Genomic DNA, 21712 nt, shown 5'->3' on the forward strand with positions numbered 1-21712 from the left:
ATGAATACTGACTACAACACACTTTTAAACATTAATCAATATAACATACTTATTCTAGTAACTATAAAAATATATCAGTCAGCTTGGAAGAAACTATTTACAATATCACAAGAGAGATCAAAGAACTCTCCAACACTGCATCCTTTTAACATTTGTTTTGAAGACAGGTTTACCCAGATTACTGGAATACAACGGTAATCTATTGAAAGCTCTTATTGATAGGACGTCAGAATGACACTGCAACTTTCTCAATCTTACATAGATTTGCAGATCGCTAACACCTGAACATTCCCATAAAAACCGACGGTGTTCTTCTGCGAACAAAGTAAAAATTCATTGGAAAGCATTTCAGAATATAATGATTTATGATAACTTTCATGATAGAAAATACTTGATGGAAGTTGAAAAATACCTTCAATCCTGGACAGTGACTGTACCAAGCACCAAAACACTGCGAGTGTTGAGCTGCTACACCAGCCGCCGCACCGTTCGGACCTCTAAATACAATTGGAACGTTTATCTGAAAAAAATCATAACATTAAATTTTATTCTAACAAAAAGCGGAGTATTGAAGAATTAAGAGTCGCTACAGAACCCTCATTCAGTCTATTAACTAAAATGTTATCTTGGAAACAATATAATAAGTGTTAACAGGAATCCTCCGTTTTACCATCCAATTCGCAATATCATAACATAAACACGGCGAACTGTGCTATCACGTTGAGCGATTTTTAGAACTTTTCTCCAATTGTATCTATTTCGGCGCGAATTGCAAGAAAGTGGGTGCAATGACATAAGACGCTAATTACATTAAAGCTCTAGTGACCTTCAGTAATAAAAAAAATTTATAAAAGTAACCAAAACTCCCTTATTTTCAGGTATTTTCGGAAATCTGACTTACACATCATGTATTATTTGGGGGTGCTGGATCCAAATCCGAATATTTCTATCTTTATTTATAAGAAAGTTAGAAATTGAGAATTGAGAGAAAATAGATGAGTAATCAATAGTGAAACAACACTTGTTGAGTGTGGGTGGATTTGGTGAAAGTATTGGTGGATAAGGTATTGGAGTTGGAAAGGATTACATTGACATGAAGGAAGTTGATGGAGGATTCAGATATATATATATTCCTGTCGAATATTACAACAAATACAGGAAATAAAAATACCAAAAAAAAGAACTTTACATACAACCAATTATTCAACTGAAAAATATTATATTTTATTATTATGATGATATAAAAAGTAAAGCTATGTCTTGTATGAATACATCAGCTTGAGAAAAATGTAGGTTACCTCCGAGGACATACGTTCGTTTCGATAATTATCAATGAAAAGCAATACTTCCACACATATAATGCAAACATTCTATCAATTTCCACTATACCATATTCATTATTTATTTTTCTAGGGATACTTGAGTTTTTTCAATTTGATAGAGTACTTTTCTATTTTTTATTTTTCACAGACACTATTTGTTTCAATTAATTATATATTTTGGAGTCGAACTCTACTAAGTTTCACTTATTACTTCATATTGAACTGAAGAGAATACGTATGACTTTTGTTAGTGGGGATTGATTCCCTTGCGTGAAGGTCCCACCTCGCTTGGATATATTATTCAAGCCATCATTGGGTCTTACGACTGTTCATCCGGAACAGAAAGTTTAACTTGCCTATCCGATAACACGGGAGTGACCTGGTTAAAAAACTTTATAACCATATTGAATTGTATTGGTTTTTAGGGAATGAATGATTTATTTACCGTTCCAGCCGACATGTAGAATGTTTTAGCAGCAGAATTGATGACTTGATCAATGGCCTGCATTGAAAAATTGAAAGTCATAAATTCACAGATCGGTCGCAGGCCAGCCTGAAATCAAACAAATAATCAATTATTCTCCTTTTTACTAGAACGGCAGACTAACTGATCCTTCTTTGTCTATGAATTGGATATCTTGAAGAAATGACCATGACCAGATTGTAGTAAAACAATAAAAAGTTGTGCACTTGACGGGCTAAATGACGATGATAACTCAACTAGTTCAGTCAACCAACTCAACTACCAAGTTCAACAAATATAATTGTGTATTGATAATATACGACTAATATGTGGTACTCATATCATTGAAAAGAGAAACAAAGAATCACAGCTTGTCAGGAATACAAAACTTTAAAAGCTGAATGATTTAATTCTTCAAAGCAATTAGTAATAGATGAGTTTCCATCTACACTTCCAAGTTTGTATAAGCGGTTTTCAAGAGAAGAACTCTACTTTCATTTCCAATCTGAACTTTTCAAATTCTAAATATTAAATATAAAAATTTTGTACTGGATCCTACTTCGAACTGTTTTATTGTATTATTAATCCAATTTGGGAGAGATACAGTTGAAGGTTCTCCTGTTTCTCTCTACAAATAATTTTAATGATGAGTAATTGCATAAAATTATGAATTAATCAATAAATCAATGAATAATTCCTGCGGTTGTTCACCTTAAGGTGTGTGCACACAGAGAGTTGAAAATAGGTAGTGTCCAACTTGAATTCTTTAGTGAGAGCCGCCACTGTAAATGACTTCAAATCTGAATGATCTTATTCTAATGTGAAATTCCAGATTGGGCATACTAACCATGGCTGCACCAACAGCTATACCAGCAAAACCCATCTCGGTGATCGGAGTATCAATAACACGTTTGTCTCCATATTTCTTCCACAATCCTCTTGAAACTTTGTAGGCTCCATCGTAGAGAGCAACCTCCTCTCCTAATAGCACAACTCTCTCATCACTGGCCATCTCTTCATCCAACGCTGAATTGAGGGCATCTCGCACGGTCATCTACAACAAAAACATCAATGTACCGATCAATCAATTTATTTACGGTATGGATTAATCCAATAGCTTTTTTCACTCCTATATCCACAGGACAATCAAGTGTTCATATAACTAGAGAAAAAATATAACATTTACTTTGAGAAGTCTGGTCTCACAAGATGGCAAACCATGGATGAACTGCAAAAACCTTCAATAAATATATAGAGATATTGCCCACATCCACAGAGCATAAATACTTACATAACTGGGGCAAAAAATTATATGTGAAATTCTAAATAGCTGTTTAATGTTAATCAGACACAAAAATGCCAATAAACTAAAAAATAAGAATTATGCAGCTAAACCTTTTTCAAAAGCAAAACATTTTTTTCTCAATATTTGAACGCTAAACAGCATGCTTGATAATATAACCCCAATGATGTATTGGTATTAGTGTTTAACGTCGAGCGCTTAGCTCTAGGGACAAACTAATTCCGCTAGATCGCTCCAGCTGTACTATTCACTTGCTGCCCGAGCATAGCAGGCGTAAAACCGAGCTTTAAAGGTACACATACCAGCGGCTATTATTGTGTCTATAAAAAAAGTTTAAGCATCAACTTTATTAATCAAGAACAGCGCTACAAGTTTCTATGAATTTGAAGTCTATAGAACGAACATTGAATGTGAAAAAGGATTTTAAAATGCATAAAAATTAATTTTTTTCAGATTTTCAAAAAACAAAGTTGACGTAATTTTTGCTATATTGAAGAGGAGACTTGCATATTTTTCTCAAATTTTTCTGACCAGTAGTTTTTGAAGGGTATGTGTACCATCTGCCTCAAAAAATTGACTTTTGTAGCCCTATTGTTAGCTAACAGAAGCTGATAAAAATATTTAAATTGCATAGATTATGTCCTAAGAACCTGTCCAATAGATTGGAAAAAGAAAAAATAATTTTTTTGAAAAAAAAACTTATTGAATGCACAACTTTAAACCAATAATAAACTACCACCAACTATTTTTCAATTAATCCAAAATTATTTAAATTCACAGTAACTGTCAAGAAAAATGTACATTCATTCAAATGAATTGTATTATTAATTTCAAAACGATTCAGCAGATCTTATTTTGATGAAAAAACACAAATTAACCCATAAAACCCTTATAAACATGAACGAGATCTCAAAGATGTTACAAGGAGTCGATTAATATCAAGGAAATGTGTAAATTCCCGCGGAAATAGATTTTTCAATTTTCAACTTGAATGAAATTTTTGACAAAATGAGAAAAAGTAGTTCTATTATTTGATTAATTAATCAATTATTGGTAATTAACATGTAATAAATGTTGAGAGGAATTATTGATATTAGATGAAGTTTTCATATAAATTGGAAACAAACATCCAAGTTATAATAATTGTATTTAATCATGATCTGAGAAGATCCTATGCGAAATAAGTATAGGGTCATTCAATGAAATGGAAATATTTCATTAAGTGACTATCTAATTCTTATTTTTTTATTCAATAATATGGTCATAGAAATATAAAATAGAAATGTTTCATGGATTTACTTTACAATAAGTACAGGAATTTTTTTTAACGAAAAAAATTGATAAACATACGGTACGGAATGCTAAATGTCCTCCATTGCAATTCTTTAGATTCCCATGACGTTATGCAATACGTTTTATAATTGATATGAAATATTCTGGTAATTTATTCTATTTCTACATAACCTACACACAATTAACCTACAATCACCCGGACATACATCATTATAGTGGGGTATCATAATTAGGACTAAGTTTTTTATTAGCAACTTCTTTTTTATGTATATTATAATAATTATGTATATGTTTTGTAAATAAACTCCTCTGGACGCGATTCATTGGCAATCAGAGAAATTATTATTATTAATAATTTGATAACGGTGCGGAGTTGGGAAAGGATGAACCTATCGGCTTTACTAATTCCATCAATTTATTCACAAAATTGTAATAAATTACAAAAGCAAGTTGTTCAAGCAGCTTGAGGCGCAGTTCTGGCATACTATTTTTTGAGAAGTATTTGGGAAGATACTTTGTTATAGATACTAAACATACCCCACTTCATTTATTGTTATCATTTGCTTTTTTCTATTGAAAGATACCTTACAAATTTCTATAACAGTATACATTCTTGATTATTAACTGTTTATCAATTTTCAGGACTTCTAATACAAGTCATGGATAATCTCAAACAATTTCCGTAAAAATTCCTTTCAGTTCAGTTGAATGTAATACGATAAGAGATAACAATGATAAAACTAATGAAAAAAAATAAATATGTGTAATAAAAATATAATAAACCCCAGCATTGGCCATCAGACTCCAAGAAAAGCAATTATGAAAAAATGACTTGAACAATTGACAGTGGTTGGCACAGCTTTTAAGTCCTCCTCACTACAGTGAAGACTCTACGTCAGAAAAATGTCTGCTCACAATCAACTCTCTGATAGAACTGATAATGACAGACAAGGATAGCGAACCAATGTTAATCACTTAAAAGCGTGAATCTCACTATAGGGTCACCCATTTGCTTGAAAGAAAAAAGGGTACTAGTCTATCCAATTGGAAACTATAAAGTATCCTAAGAAAAATAATTATGTATTAATTGCATGAAAATCCTTGATCACTACAGCCATAGCCTAAGTAAACAGATCTGTGCTACAGCTTGAAATTAAATAGAAAACAATAGTAGGAGTAGTAATAGAAAACAATAAAAATAGCAAACATGAGACTTGCTACATTAACTTTAAAAACCCTAATCTGAATAAAATCCTCTTTGAAATATAGTCACTTCCGTTAGGTCCATAAAACAATATCCAAATTGGAAGAGACGGAAAGTAGATATTATAAACGAGTTCTTAATACTGAAGATAAACTGTGAATGGTATTGTGCATACGTATCCATTAAATTATAATATTCAATAAGAGCATTCTGTGATATTATCGGCAAGAGTTCTCAATCTGTAGATGTAACACGGTTGGTCATTATTACTCACCAATGAATCGTATTCCTCGTATATTCCTCTGCTGTGATGGTCAGGTTGATCTCTCCTCCTTGTCTAAATGGAGCTTCAAGAGAAAAATGTCACCATTCTTCAATGACCTGTTGTTCTTAATTTACTCTGGTTCACAATGGCCTTTTCTTTGTTCTCTCCATGGTCACCCTTTTTCCACTAACTAACTTTTAATATTTTTTCCACTTCCCATTTGATCCCTTTTTCTCTAGTTCTTTTATCACTTCTCGTAGAACCGTATGTAATACGTAGGTTATATGTTGTTATTTTATGTGGTTATGATTGATCTTATTGAATAATCAAAATTCAGTTTTATCATTTAACTTCAACATTATTCTTTTCTTTCTCAAAGTAGCTATTATACTATTTTTCTAGTCTGTTTTTCACATGTACCATTTTAAACATTCTCTTATTACTTTTCTAGTATTTATATATAAATCTATTTTTTTTTTTATAATTTTTAATAATGTATTTCCTGTATTCATGAGTGCGTTTGGGCTGTTATGCCTGTTGCACTCCTAGATTTTTGTAAGAATAAATAAATAAATTATTTTTTTTCAAGTGGCTAATATTTGGCTGCATACAACAATCTACTTCATGTCCTTAATAAACGTTCGTGGAAAAGTATCTTATGATCTTCTAGAGCTTTTCAATCCAATTTGATCCATGCAGAATTTTCTTAAAACTCGTTTCCAAGTACTATAGTTTATACAGTTTTAGCCCATAGTTCATAATCATTTAGTTCGTAAATACGATACAATATAATATATATACAAGAAAATCAGTGATAGGTAACATAAACGCTTTTAGTGTAATATGTTACACTCAAATAGAATGACCTTAATTTTGAAGAGTCGCTGATAAAATTTAATCAAAGGCGACAAGTCAAGGTCGAATCATACGTATTCATTGTCAGAAAACTATACGCTCATATCTGAATATTATATCTATGCGGACATAACAAATATCAGTTTTATTTTTTAAATGTAAAAGCAAAATTTTGTTACTATTCTCTCCTCCAGTTGAGAAACAACAAATTACAATCTATAATTTTCAAGTGAAATCACAATCATCAATGAGATTCGAACAACAATTGAAACAATTGAAACATTACAGCATTCAGTACAAATTTTGTACTCGAAGTAAGGAAATTCAGAAAATCACATACCGTGATGGAATATGAGTTGATAAAGTTAGAACTCTATGCAGCATTCAGAGCCTAATATTATTAAAGCCTATACCCTTATTAAAGCCCATTCAGAGCCTATAATATTAAATACTATTGATGATATATATGTTTGGATGAGATATACAATTTCTCAACAAGAATACAAAATTGTGATACATCTAATGAAAAAATTAGGATGTCTAGTTGAAGGTATGAAACTTCAAAAATATGTATGTAAGTAGAAGAGTTGAGAGAAAAGTTGTTTTTGTTGAATTGAAAATAATGATGTGCATACAAACTACAGTATACTTCATCACAAAAACGTACAGTGAATTGCTGGTTAGTGATATTGTTATCCAGGCTGGTGTAACAGCTACCCAGATTCTTTTGGATCAAAAGTCACAGTGATGATAAATTAGAAACTCAAGTGACAAACCATTATTATTTTAGGGAAGGACAACTATCGCCAATTTCTGATTTATGATATGATCATTTGTTTCTTCATTCAGTAGATGATCCTTCCAGGCTATAGGCACCTACCAAGAATTGGATAAAAAAATGTTTAAATCCTTACATACGACTACGACCCACACTGTCAGCCTATTATCCGCGGATTCACCATTCACTCAGTCTGTGGTAGTAATGAAACAATGCATCTTGAAGCAGCTTATAGACAGGGAATGTCTATTTAGACAGGGAATTTCTATGAGACGGGAAATTACTGGCGGCCAGTAGCTTATCACTTTTCCAATAGAAATTAGTCCATTCATATCACACTTTGTTGGAATCGAGAATCAATTATGAACTCATTTGTTATGGCAGGGCATAAATCACAAATTTGAAGCCAATAATTGGCTTATATATAAGTCAATAATTATTGTAGTACAAAAACATTTTATAAGATTAATCTGTGACAAGCCAAAGATCGAGCACTCACTACCCTTTTCAAATCACTGAATATATTACCAGTCAGACATTATTTTTCTTTTGTTCAAAGCAGTTTTAGTTTTAGAAAAAATCAATTGATAACACAACATGATATCACATATTATGATGTTCGATACAGAAACAGAGTTCACTTACCAACAACTAACACAACATTGTGTTTATGCCTAACACAACACAAGATTTTTTAGTATGTAGGTTGTAAGCTTTACAACGCCTTGCAACCTGACTAACATGAGTGTCAATACAGCCTAGTGTTAGAGGCCACATTAAAACAAAATCATAGTGGTAATTGATGATATTCAATTATTTTTATAAAGGCTTACATAAGCTAAGCTGATAGTTTGCTGTATGCATGGTTGATCAAAATTTTATATGGTTGGAAATGTGAATTATATAATTATGCGTAATTTTGTCATAGCAATTATATTTTAAATGGTTTCTTCTGTTGGCTGAACAATCGATGATGATCACTTAGAATATGCTGCATCAGCCAGTTTTAGATTTATTGTATTATGGATGACATAATCATTCAAGAATGTTTAAGAATACTAGCGTAGAGACAAATAATGCACTCCACCCGCACATTAGGAAATACAAATTTGTCAGTGTCTTTGTCTGATGGGATATTGAACATTGGATAGCCTCAACTTCATACCAAACCGTTGATGGGGAGGGGAGAAGCCAACGGTTTACTGGAGCAACCAACCACTAATCATATCCCATATCTCATAACTGAGAGGACTAATTATTGTGATTCTGGCCACTAAATTCTCTTCTTATCTGTAGAGCACATTTCAATAAATAACTACAGTGAACTAATAAAATAAGTTAGTTATCTAAATCTGTAGAGTTTAAACTATATCACTATGCAGGGTTTGTGAAGGGATTAACATATATACAATTGGAGAGAGTATGGCTAACAAAATATCTGAGTCTGAATAAAAATATTAAACAAATTATAGCAGATAATGTACCAGAATTGCATGTACCAAATAATATGTTTCTTTTCCCCATAGATGAAAAGGAAATAATAAACACAATTGATTCTTTACACAGCAATAGTGCACCAGGCCTAGATGGATTAGATAACAGGACCTTGAAAGGAATAAAAGATTTAATTTCTAAACCTTCAACTCATATTTTCAATCTGAGCTTGTTATATGGTACTTTTCCAAGAGCAATGAAGCAAATCTGTGCCAGACCTATACATAAAGCAGGTGATAAACTAATTATTAGTAATTATAGACCTATTTCACTGATTAGCAATGTAAGCAATGTATCAAAAATTTTAGAAAAACTAGTTAAATCAAGATTAATAAGCTTTTTAGAAATTAATAATATTCTTTCTCCTAACCAATTTGGCTTCCGCAAAGGTATAAGTACAGAATTAGCTGTACTAGAATTATCAAAATTTGTAACTAGCAATTTCGAGGAAAAGAATAAATGTCTAGCAGTATTTTTAGATTTAGCAAAGGCCTTCGACTCTGTTTCCCATGACTTATTAATAAAAAAGCTTGAGGCAATAGGTATAAGAGGAGTGCCACTTGAATGGTTCAGATCCTACCTCAGCAATCGACAGCAAAAAACAAAGGTTGAGAACCATATGAGTGCAGAGGGTTCCATGAAGTTTGGAATGAATACTGTTCTCAAGGAACAATTTTAGGACCAATTTTGTATTCGATCTTTGCAAATGAGTTGTGCTCCATTCAAATTCAAGGTAGAGTTATAGCCTTTGCTGACGATACAGCACTCCTTTTTCAAGGAAAAAACTGGGAAGAAGTGTTCCAAACAGCAGAGATAGAACTCACAAAAATCACTAGTTGGTTAAGAAATAATTTATTGTAATTAAATTCAGAAAAAAACAAAATTTTTAGCTTTTTCTTTAACAAATAGCACAAAACCACACATGACAACAATGGAGCTTCATAATTGTGATAGAAATAGTAACAATAATTGTAATTGCCCACTAATAGAACGCTCTGCCAATATAAAGTATTTAGGAATAATAGTATATGATTCATTGAAATGGAACAAGCACATAACATATACAACTGCCAAAATAAGGAAGCTTATATACAAATTCTATCAATTAAGGCGTATCATAGACAAAGAAATGTTAAAAACTGTATACTTAACATTTAGTTGAATCTCTTTTAAGGTACGGTCTGTTAGTTTGGGGTGCAGCTAACTTCAGTTTTATAGATCCATTATTTAAAACTCAAAAACGCATTTTGAAAATAATGGGAAACAGGGAAATCCGGTTTCCAACTGTAGAATTATTTATAGAAAATAGAGTACTCAGTGTTAGGCAATTGTATATATTGTTGTTATTAGGGTATATGAAAAAACATCAAAATAGGAACCATATCATAAATCATAGCCATAATACTAGAATAAGAGAACGTTACAATCAAGAAGTACCAAGAATGAATACAGCATTTGGGCAAAGATCACTAGGATATTTAGGGCCTACAATATCTAATAGAATACCATTAGAAATCAAAGGAGAGGAAAATTTCAATATCTTCAAAAGAAAAATTAGACATTGGTTATTCAGTATTGGAATACAAAGTAGTGAGGAACTAGTAGTAAGTAGGATTTAGATTTGAGTAGTATTCTTTTTAAATAAGGTAATTTATAGGTAGAAAATAGTACCTCGGTTCAGTATCTTTGTACTAGGTAATGCTTAAGGTAATAGATATAGTTTTAGATTTTTTGTATTATCTGTTGTAGCATAAATTAGTATTAATTTGATGATAACCTCGACACATAATATATTATATAGTGAGGTATCATTTTAAAAAACTTGAATATTGTTATATTATTGAAAATGTATGAAAAAATATGTAATGTATGAATTTATGAATAACTTCTCTGGATCTGTCGTCCAACATCCAGAGAAATTATTATTATTAATAGTTTAGTCTAGTAGCCTCGAACTAAATTAGAAAAGTGAATCTGTTTAGTGGAAACAATATCACCATGTAGGGTTTATGAAGGAATACACTTATTTTTAAGACAAATTTAAATAGAAGCGGGATTACTGTGTTATGTATCCATTATTTTCCACTATTAATTTAACATTGTGATTTTAAAAACAATTTTGAAGTAGAAAAAGCAAGTGTGCTTTTTAAAGCGAAAAGAGAGTGCGAAAGCAAAGTGCAAGTGGAAAAATGAAGGAGTAAGTGCTTTTCCTAAAGAATATTCAAATAGGTATTTACTATACATGGATGGGCACAAACCGGGCAAACTTTGGAACAGTTGATGCTGCCGTCCTTGTCATACACACTTTCAAGTGAATATAACATATTACTTACAAGGAACAGCTAAAAAATATAAAATGGCATAGCTACATGATAGTTGTCTGAACACCATAAGCTTTCGATATCAAGCAGCTTCATTAAATAAATACAACCAGAGGGTTGCTTTATATCGATTTCAATGTCGGCAAGGTACAATACTGTCTGATGTAATATATATCAAACCCAGACATGACTAGAAGTATTGTCAGGTAACTCCTGTGTTATCGTATGGGCACGTTGATTGTTGGTCCCGGCTGAAGTATACCTCATCCTTCTCCTTCATCCATTACTGTTACTTGTAGGATCGATGGGGTCATGTCAATGATAAAATACAAAAACAAAACTAAAAACACTAATTGATCATGACAACTTGATAATGATTGAATCCAAAATTAATTATAATTCGAGGCCTTGCTCTTCAACTTGGTCCTGTCATCTGCAAAACTAACTCAAGACTTATAGTCTATCGTCTACTTATAGGATAGGCTATATTATTGGCTTCTGACTAGTATTTTTGCGATTTAAAATTATTGATTTGCAGAAAATAATTGATCCCAAAGTGCATAAAATATATTAAATCAATACGGTAGGATGAACGTTATTTGATGCCCTTGAGCAAGGATAACAACTTAATATCAATGTTCAATCTTTGATAGCTGCAAGCTTCAAGGAATATGAATATGGAAATTCAGTTCAGTTACAGTACACCAAAGTGTACAATAAAATGGCAACATATCAAGTTATCTTGAAAATTCCTATTAAAATGAAGTGTACAAACTAACCTGTTTGGCGTTCAGTGCTTGGCTAGAGGAAAATGCTCTGGAGGAATTAGACAAGAGGTGTTTGACTGCTTTCTGGAAAAGAAAATAGGGAATATCATCATTTAAATCTTATTTGTTTAAGTGAGGAACATAAAAAGTGAAATTGAATGTTACAACTTACGTTTAAAAACATTTTAGAAGAGGATATGACAACCATCGTGAATTTGAAGGTTAAAAAGGGCCTTTCAAGTTTCAAGTCGATAGCAGGTTCCAGATTTGCAGAGTTACCACTACACTACACTAGGCCTACCACTACACAGGAACCAACGTTGACGGTGACGCGAAATTCATTCTGATACAAAGGGTTACCTACCATAGCTCCGACAAACCACAGCATCGACACGACATAGCCTCGACAAACCATAGCACCGACACGACATAGCCTCGACAAACCATAGCATCGACAAGTAAAATAAAATTAGGCCTGCCACCACAGCCTCGACACGACATAGCATCGACAAGTCACGTGACACATCTATGGAAATGTGGCCAACCTACTAAATAAACATGCGATAATAATAATAATAAATAAAGTTTTTAGTAGAATGATAAATATAAAACAATCAATCAATTATCAACAACTTTTAAAATGAAATTTTCCATATTTGTTATTTAATAATACTTTTCACTTGTCACGTATCTGACGTCCGAATAATTCTGATTTTTTTGTGTTGTAGGGCTTGTGTCTTGACTTGACCGTTGAAAAACTCCTAACTCCAAATCCAAAACTGTTCAATTTTATAGGTTACATGTTGATTGACGATATATTATCACAATTTTGAAAGTTTTTAAATTTCAAAATAAATTGACTTGAAGTTTTATTCTTCTACAAAGTTTATATGTTTATGTTAATTGAATAAGGTAAACCATTTAACTACGAAATGTTCTATAAAGTTTATTTTATACTTCTTTGCCTAGTTAGGGTACTAGACGATGTCTGGATTGTGTTTCAGGTATGTAAGCTTATGTTATTATTTTGTTTATATCAAGTAGATAAATTCTTATAATTTTTGCTATTGGTCTTGTAGCTACTGGTTATAGTTGAAATAATTATGTGATTTTGCTTAATCCGATTCAGGAAGTTTGAAAGAATTTGAGCTAAAGTCTAGCAGGTCAGCTATCACTGTTATCTCAGTTAGGCTATTATTAAAGATATCGACTCAATTTTTTAAATGAAACAGGGGTGAAAAATAAACCGTGCTAGCTTATTTTGATACAATCTAATTCAATTTTAATATTAAAAAAAGCTGTTTCAAAACTAACCTTACTTTGAAGAAACGACGATTCTAAATTATATTGATAACAGTAATTCTTATTACAATTTTCATTAAATTAATTACAATTTTAATTAAATAATACATAATAATTTCATCCAATTTCAGTTTAACTAATGATCAAATGATGAATTTAGGTTGGAAATAGTTTTTAATCAAGTCTTAGTTGGTAATCAAAACCCAACAGAGTATCAATGTAGCAAGAAGATTCCCTAATAAAAATTACTAATATTATTCACGCTAGAAACAGCAATGTTGTCCAATTTCTCTATATTGATGTAGATTAATGTAATATTCTACTATGGAATGAATAGGCTAAAGCTGCCTTTACACCAAAGTTAATAACAAAATTTCAATTACTTAATCCTAATAGATCCTATTAGATTGAACATAACTTATCATATGTGTTTGTCAAGATCCGTTCAATCTAATAGAATATATAAGGATTAAGTTATTAACATTTTGTTAATAACTTTGGTGTAAACCCAGCTTAATATGCTACCGGTACTAATACATGAAATGAAAGACTTTTGAAAATAAATAGCCTAGTTCCACATAATGTCAAGTACAATGACATCAATACCTGTATTATTTTAATTTTACTAATATTATTATATACTCATAATCTTATTATTAGAGTATATGCCGAAGGTACAATTTCTTAGCGACGGCTCTAGCATAGACGCGCGTCTAGAGTCGTCGATTAGGAATTATACCTTTCGGCACAAAGTAAAAGAGCTGTACAGAAGCGAGGAATTTTCTGTTAATTTACAAGATGCATTGTATTTTATGGAAAGCACTGTCGAGCGGAATAGACGCGCCTCAGCGGAAAAAATTATGTTTGTAAAGTTTGGACCTAACGCTTGCCTTCTGTACGCCGTAACCTTAATATTTAGACACGTAATTGTTTTTTTTAATGATTTTTCATTCAATTAGAAAGTTCCAATTCACCTATTTTTGTTGTAATTACACTTAGTTGTAATTGAGAAAAATAAATTTCATTACTTAGTCAGTTCTGTTATTATTTTTACATATTTCGATTTATACTGCAGCAAACATGGAGCAAGGGATCAAATACAACTATCCAATCAAGGAGAAATTTGACAGAACCAGAGCTTCAGCCGAGCGATTTATACAAGTGGATTACTTCTAATAACAAAGAGGCTAACCATTCTGTAAGTTGAACCTACTTTAAATAGTTTTTCAACAAACGTGGGTTTTTTATTCATCGACGTTTCAACAGCTCTCTAATACTACAGTGAATTTCTTAAAAATACGTATTGCAATCAATTTATACGAGGGTGAATCAAATGAAAACTTTAAAACGGTTATATATCATTTATTTTGATAACTAAGTGAACCTTATATTTATAATTTTCTGAGATAGTCTCCTTGAAGTTTTATGTGCCTGTAGTCACTCGTGCACCGCGGTTTTCACTTCTTCATCACTTTGGAAATGCTTTCCATTGCATCTTTAAGATTTCCGAACACATGAAAGTCACTAGGGGCGAGGTCTGGAGAATAAGGTGGATGAATGAGGCTTTCAAATGTGATATTCTGGATAGTTTGAACCGAGAGACTGGCTGTATGTGGTCGGGCGTTGTCCTGCTGTAACAAAACACATGAAAGGAGAAGTCCTCGCCATTTACTCCTGATTGCTGGTCGAAAATGATTTTCTAAGAGATTTGGATAAGAATTAATGTTTACTGTCATTCCCCTGTCAATGTAATGCTCCAAAATTACATTGTTCACATCACAGAAGAGAGTCAGCAAGAGTTTTCCTGTTGATCGCTGATTTCGGAGGTTTTTTTTTATTTTGGCGATGAGCTATGGCACCATTCCTTTTGTGTATCTGGTTGATGACAATGTTTGTTTCTGGACAAACATGAATCACCATATGTACTGTCATCCTGCTATGAATTTCCATTGGTTTGACACCTTCACTGCTCAAGAAACGAGTGACTGATCGCTGATCTAATGCGGTGCATATTGATAATGGGGCGGCCATATTGTAACTGAAGTCACTGCTAATTGTATGTAGCAAGGTCACTAACGTACCTAGTAGTCATTGTGTAAGCTTCAACGAACATCCCTGCCAACTACCGGATCGATCCTATAACTTATCGAAACTTTACAACACTTTTAATGTTTTCATTTGATTCACCCTCTTAGTAATAAAAAAATTACAATAAAAATAACACACTGAACTTACTGACTATTCAAGTCACGTGAGCGGGAAGTGTCCGTTAGCAGGGAGAGCATGATGTTTTATGCAAGCCCTGAGGATAACGCAAGACATTCACGGCCAAGTAACGCGCGATATTTTTCGCTTTATTTCGCATTCCAAGGATAATATGATAGGAATAGGAATTTTCTCCTTAATTCAATACTAATATTAAATTATTTATTGCTTAATCAATGTATATAAAAATAAGAGGTAGAATTATTGTGTCGTTTTTGTCGTCAACTTGCAGTGATGAGTAATAATTCATCAGTGACCCTCAACTATGGTTATCATATTATTCATCTACAGTAGAAGTAACCTTGCTGATAATATGCGTAATAATATCGAGCTGGCTGGTTCAGGTCTGGTTCTGCTCGCACCTGATCAATTTCAGGGACTCTGACATGACATGACCTCATGACTGGTTTTGGGCAGCAGGGATCGACGACTTAACGTGTCCATCCGAAAAAGGTAGTTGCCCGAAAAAAATTTCCCGATCCAGGATTTAAACCCGGGCATCTGAATTATAAAGCCAGCATCTCATCCACTCGACTATGGCCACTCCACCTTGCTGAGAAGCAATGGATATCCTTTCAATGAATAGTTGCAAATTCACATTCAAAATTATTTAAATTTTCAAGAAGAAACTTCATAATAGAATATTTCAAATGGTATTAGTTGGTTAGTAGTGTAATAGTAAGTTAATGATAATAGCTTCATATAATACTGGGAGACGCAGGGAAACGAGAAGTTTTGAAATTTCGAAGAAACAATATTCATAAAACTGTTAGAATACTAATGGAATGGCATTTATTTATCATGCAATTTATGTTCATACAGTTGAAATGTCCAAATGTATCTCTTTATTTTTAAAAATGGCGTTGGAAAGATTTGTTCACATTCGGGATTTATAGCCTGTTATGGGTGGTGCAAGAAAACTGGAAATTTTGAAATAAAGTCATTAACACTAATAAATTCCATGAAAGAAGTGGATTGCCAATGGAATGACATGTATTCATTATGCAATTTATGATCCTCCAATCAAAATGTCCGAAAGTTTCTTTTTGAGATGATTAAAAAAGATATGCTCACAATTAATTGGCTTTAGCAGTCTGTTATGGTATATAGAGCAAGGAACGAGATACTTTGGAATAATGTACTTTCCACCAATAAATTACATACTAGCAAATTACTAATAAAATGGCATATATTCATATTCATCATGCCCTGCATAATCATTTTATTGGAAAGTCTAAAAATGCTTTTTTTAATTTTTAAGATGACATAAGAAAGATGTGGTCTCATTCAGCGTTCACTTGAAAATCTATTTGCTGTGTGATATTTCAGGCAGGCAACCACCGCCCTAGAGCCAGTGGGCAGCCGAGCGACGACCCTGTCACAGTAGTCAAGTGCCCCCTGTAGCTGTCGTCGTCCCCAGGGGCCCGCGAGATGGATGGAGGCGGTGGGAATGCGAAATGAATAACAGACGCCCGGTGATGGTGAGAATACAGATGCTGGGTGAGTGCAATTTTTGTTCTAGAATGATCAAGTAATTATTAAAATAAAGTTAAATTGAATGAATAGTCACGCTGAAGATAGTGGCCAGTATGACGAAACGCGTCCGAAAATAACTTGGTATCTGGACATATAAGTACTGTGAGCATTGAATTTTAGCAGGAAGCATGACTTGATTTCCATTTCATAGATGCTCCATTTGGTGGTGAAAATTGATGGAAAATAACTTGATGATAAGCACTAGTTGCTACTAACTTTCCGTCTCAATTTTCCTTGCCTATAATCGTTTTGGTTTTCATGACTTCAGTAGACTTTTTATAGTGAGATTCTCAGGTACAAGATGACAAATGGCAATACAAAGATATAAGGGAATACATCCAACAATTCTAACAATAAATATTAAATACTAATTAAGGTTTCGTGCAAAATTTAAGAAGCGGTTTGACTCAGTGGTTGCGCTATTAAGCCATCGCTTAGATACGTTGAGAATCATGCGTCTGCTACTCCCTTTGGAAGAGTGACCACTTGAGCCAACTCCTCTGAATATGATTCATGAGTAGGAAAATCGCTTCCTGGTGGTTCGGAAGCCTCCTAAAACTGTAGTTCCACTCATCTCTTATTAGCATCCGCCTCATTACCCACGCACAAGCTAACATTGACCTGTTGTTATGTTTCCTTAAAAATTAATAAATAATTATTTATCAATTTAAAATGTCTAGAAAAATCTTAAATAAACATAGAGCTTCCTGTCCTATCTTATCGTAATGTGTCGTCCCGAAATGTGAGTGTGAGCGCTGTTATCAGGTCTGGCTGCCGTCGATACGCCAATCCAATCAACCCATCAGTGAACATTCTGTGTTGTCGTGTTGGCGAAAAATCGGTGTGTTGAAATTAAAAAATAAACTACCATAATGTGGATTTCCTACAAACTTCATTTCTCACTTTTCATGATTTTAGAAATCAATTTCTTTTCAATAATATTTGTTGCAATCTTGATCATCAGATTAAAAAAGAAAAATGTGTTCTATACTCTAAACTAGAATCATGGCCTCAGCTTATGGAAAGACAAAGCTAGTAGACAACACTGTCTACTAACGTTGATGGAAAGATACTTTTTCAAGATGTTCGATGTTTTTGAACGGGTAGTATTATAGTCCACTAGACAGCTGATTTATGATGAATAATCTATAGGTAATCTTACGGTAATATTGGCGTATGAAGGAGGCTCCTTTTTCCTTTTATATTATCCTTGAAATGCAACATTTCCAAAAACCTTGTATATACGTCGACGCGCAATTTAAAAAGGAACATACGTGCCAAATTTCATGAAAATCTATTACCACGTTTAGCTGTAAATGCGCAACATATAAACATATATAAACACTAGCCGTCAGGCTCGCTTCGCTCGCCATATCCGTCTAGCCAAGGGGCTCCGCCCCCTGGACCCCCGACTGGATCGTCCAAGAATGAGATCAGCAGGCTCGCTTCGCTCGCCTGCATTTTTTCATTTTTATCATATTTTATTAGGACAATCCAGTCGGGGGTCCAGACTCCAGACTAAACGTCTGGCTAAACAGATATGGCGAGCGAAGCGAGCCTGACGGCTAGTAATATAATATTCCCAGGATTGAAGTAGCAGTGCCCAATCAATTTTTCCGCGATAAATGCATTTAAATCTACAACTTGGTGCCAACCTAACAAAATCAACTCAACTTAATGCCAACCTGACAAAATTATTAATTTAGTTGCCAGTTAACAACTGTTTCGAAGAGGTACTCTATCTAGATTATAGTTCTATAGTAACATATGATATGGAAATTTCAATTATAATTAAGAGATTGGGAGAAGAAGAATATACATGCTAAAAGACGAACTTTAAACCCTTAAAAACAACCCTTAGAGTTGAAATATTGCCAAAAGATTTCTTAGTGCGCCTCTAAAGGGCCAACTGAACATACCTACCAAATAAGAACATTTTTGGTCCGGTAGATTTTTAGTTATGCGAGTGAAAGAGTGAGTGAGTGAGTGAGTGAGTGAGTGCCATTTCGCTTTTATATATATAATTAAACATAAAGAGAAATGCCAAACCGTCGACTTGAATCTTAGACCTCACTTCGCTCGGCCAACCAGAAAATCATTTAATGTGAGGGTAAACAGAAAGCGGGAAAATTGAAGAGAAGTTAGGTATGATAGAATATAAGCTTGTGTCATTGTAGTTGAATCTTTTATTTGATTGTAGCACAGGTTCACCTTGCAGATCTCCGTTGCTGTTGGCAACTTTTTCTTTGCAGGATGATTAGGATAACATTAAAAAATAGCAATACACTTATATAATAACTGAAATTTAATAAAACCTAAAAAGTGATAAAAATCTATGTTGATTTCACATTTTAGTTAAGCAGGAGTCCGTGTTGATTTCTACGCTATAATCTTATCTTTCAAATCTATTCTTATTTCTTATCATTTCAAAGTAATGTAGTAGTTCTTGAAAGAATGTAACAATCTGTTTTAAATTTATCCAGGCTAATTTTATCTCTCTAAATGTTTGACTGTATGTCGTTGATGCATTCTTCAATGATCAACAACTCCTTGAAAATATGTCATACAAACATTCAATCTATGCCGGCGCATTTTAACTCAATGATATCCTCAGCTCCTCTGGATATTGTAGTATTAAGCGAGTCTTGACTCAAACCCAGTTTACAATCCTAAGCTTACGGTATTCTTGTTGAATATTTACTCTTAGGAACGACCATTAGTAAAGGTGGCGGGGGAATGATTATCTATGTAAGATACTCTTTTCCGGCCCTGAGTGGTAATGTCTCTGAAGCCGGTGCACTCTCATTCTCCCGAATTCCTTCTAGCTTCTACTTGATGTGAGAGTGGGCGCTGAGTCCGTTTTCGTCCTTGGAGTTTATCAGCCGCCAAGAGAGGGAGTCTCCTCACATTAGAGGATGCTCTGTTGACTAAAGTTATGCAATGATATAACCACATAATTTATAATTACATAACACCTCATCAGAGAACTTGATATGCTGAAATTACGACAAAGACTAAAGTACTCAATACTATGTGAAACCTACAAAATAATTGTGGAGGGTACTGGTCCGGAATATTTGAGAAAAATACTTGTATCTTTCACATAGGTTCATCAGAAGGACACTTGGTCTCACCGCTGCTTTCTCTAGATACCGTTGGATAATCTTTATCAGAGTTGAAAATTCTTAACAAAGGAAAAAAGTGAGTTTGATTGGTCTAGAACCCGCAACATATGTTTGATTCATGAGTCGCGTGTACTACCATTTACGCTAAAGATTCTCTTGGAGAAAGCTCTGTTTGGATGGACTTTTGTTGATAAATTTGTTTTAATTATTACAGTGCTATATAATTATAATTATATAGTACTTGATTGAAAACAATGAAAATAAGCCTATTATCAAACCTCGGTAAATTCATAATCTGCATGTAAGATTGCAAGTTGATCAGTTCTTCCATTAGTTCATAAGTGGTAATGTGTCAAACGTGTATTTTCCATTATGTACATGTATAAGCCAATTCTTTCCTCTATAATTATTATGTTATTTTCATGCATATTTTACGTTCTCAAACATATTTCACTTAATCACTGATCGGACAACTGAAGACGTGATTAATATTTCATCTGTACTTATAATATGTAAATTTAAAATGTAAATTTAATATTTTAATATGTTAATTCAAGGAAGAAATAAATTCATTTATTTATTCTCTATTAATTTTTCATTCTCTTTTTCAGACTGATGAACGTGCCAACTCCACTGATACCTCACCATATTATTTGTTTTACATAGAGCAATCCAATATTTTTTATACACTTATGAAGTGTTTTATCAATAAACATAATAAATAATAAGTGTATTTGAACAAACGAAATTAACACTTGAAAAGTAATGTTGTCTGTTTATGTAAAGAGTTTGTCACATTTTATACTCTGAAATTGTTTTATATAATTTCATTATAATTCTCATAATGTGCAATAGATTGCATAAAATTGTTATTAAAAACTCTATTTACTAAATACCCTGTCTTGAGCTTTTATAATAATTTTACCTGTGTCCGTTAGGCTGTACGTTCGATGTCGATTTTGTTTCTAAAGGTGAGTACAGACTTTGATGCATTGTTTTCAATTGGAGTACGCATACCTATCTGCATCGTATAGGCATGCGCACTACAATTGAAAACAATGCATCAAATCTAATTGTCCGATGCGTGCCGTCCTATCAGTTTATGCTTATTATGTATGTATCTTACTGTTTCTGTACAAATACAGATATAAGAATAGCATCAGCTGATTAAAAGTGAAATGCGCGTGTTCATGGCGCATTACTGTACGCACCTCTATAAGTGGTAGATTGTACACTATCAAATATAAATTACTATTATTATTCGTCGCATTATACCGCATTGAATGTTCTCCACGGTGTTCGAAACCATGCCAAATGGTTTTCCATTCATGAGAGGAAATTGTTCTCGTTGTACAAAGTGTAGCTCTCATCATAATAAAATTATGAAATTAATGGTAAATGTCTAAATGAGAAGCGGAG

At 33.0% G+C, this 21712-nt stretch overlaps 1 protein-coding gene and 1 long non-coding RNA gene across 3 annotated transcripts; one reads left to right on the top strand and one right to left on the bottom strand.

Moving 5' to 3' along the window:
* Positions 1–259: 259 nt before the first annotated feature.
* LOC111044848 (pyruvate dehydrogenase E1 component subunit beta, mitochondrial) lies at positions 260–12410 on the bottom strand. 2 transcript variants are annotated; one of them, XM_039443790.1, is made up of 5 exons: positions 12238–12410; positions 12078–12149; positions 2633–2839; positions 1768–1875; positions 260–520 (listed from the first exon to the last, which is right to left on the bottom strand). In XM_039443790.1, the coding sequence occupies exons 1-5, from the start codon at positions 12271–12273 to the stop codon at positions 275–277; spliced, it is 669 nt and encodes a 222-aa protein (XP_039299724.1). In that variant the 5' UTR covers positions 12274–12410; the 3' UTR covers positions 260–274. The 2 variants fall into 2 exon arrangements, with proteins under 2 accessions (XP_039299724.1, XP_039299725.1); XM_039443791.1 differs by lacking the exons at positions 12078–12149; positions 12238–12410 and adding an exon at positions 5860–11361.
* A 21-nt stretch (positions 12411–12431) lies between these two features.
* On the top strand, positions 12432–21182 carry LOC120355431. The gene is made up of 4 exons (XR_005573515.1): positions 12432–13069; positions 14443–14565; positions 16962–17132; positions 20905–21182. It is a non-coding gene; the product is annotated as an uncharacterized LOC120355431 (long non-coding RNA).
* The last annotated feature ends 530 nt before the right edge of the window (positions 21183–21712 follow it).

The sequence above is a fragment of the Nilaparvata lugens genome, unplaced genomic scaffold, assembly GCF_014356525.2.
Source record: "Nilaparvata lugens isolate BPH unplaced genomic scaffold, ASM1435652v1 scaffold1313_1_2, whole genome shotgun sequence".
In the NCBI taxonomy this organism is placed as follows: Eukaryota; Metazoa; Arthropoda; class Insecta; order Hemiptera; family Delphacidae; genus Nilaparvata; species Nilaparvata lugens.

Coding starts and splice junctions, on each gene's coding strand:
- LOC111044848 (XM_039443790.1), bottom strand. CDS start 12,273: ATGGTTGTCATATCCTCTTCTAAAATGTTTTTAAAC. Junction 12,150..12,237: donor CTTCTAAAATGTTTTTAAAC/GTAAGTTGTAAC, acceptor TTTCTTTTCCAG/AAAGCAGTCAAACACCTCTT. Junction 2,840..12,077: donor AAGCACTGAACGCCAAACAG/GTTAGTTTGTAC, acceptor TTTTTGTTGTAG/ATGACCGTGCGAGATGCCCT.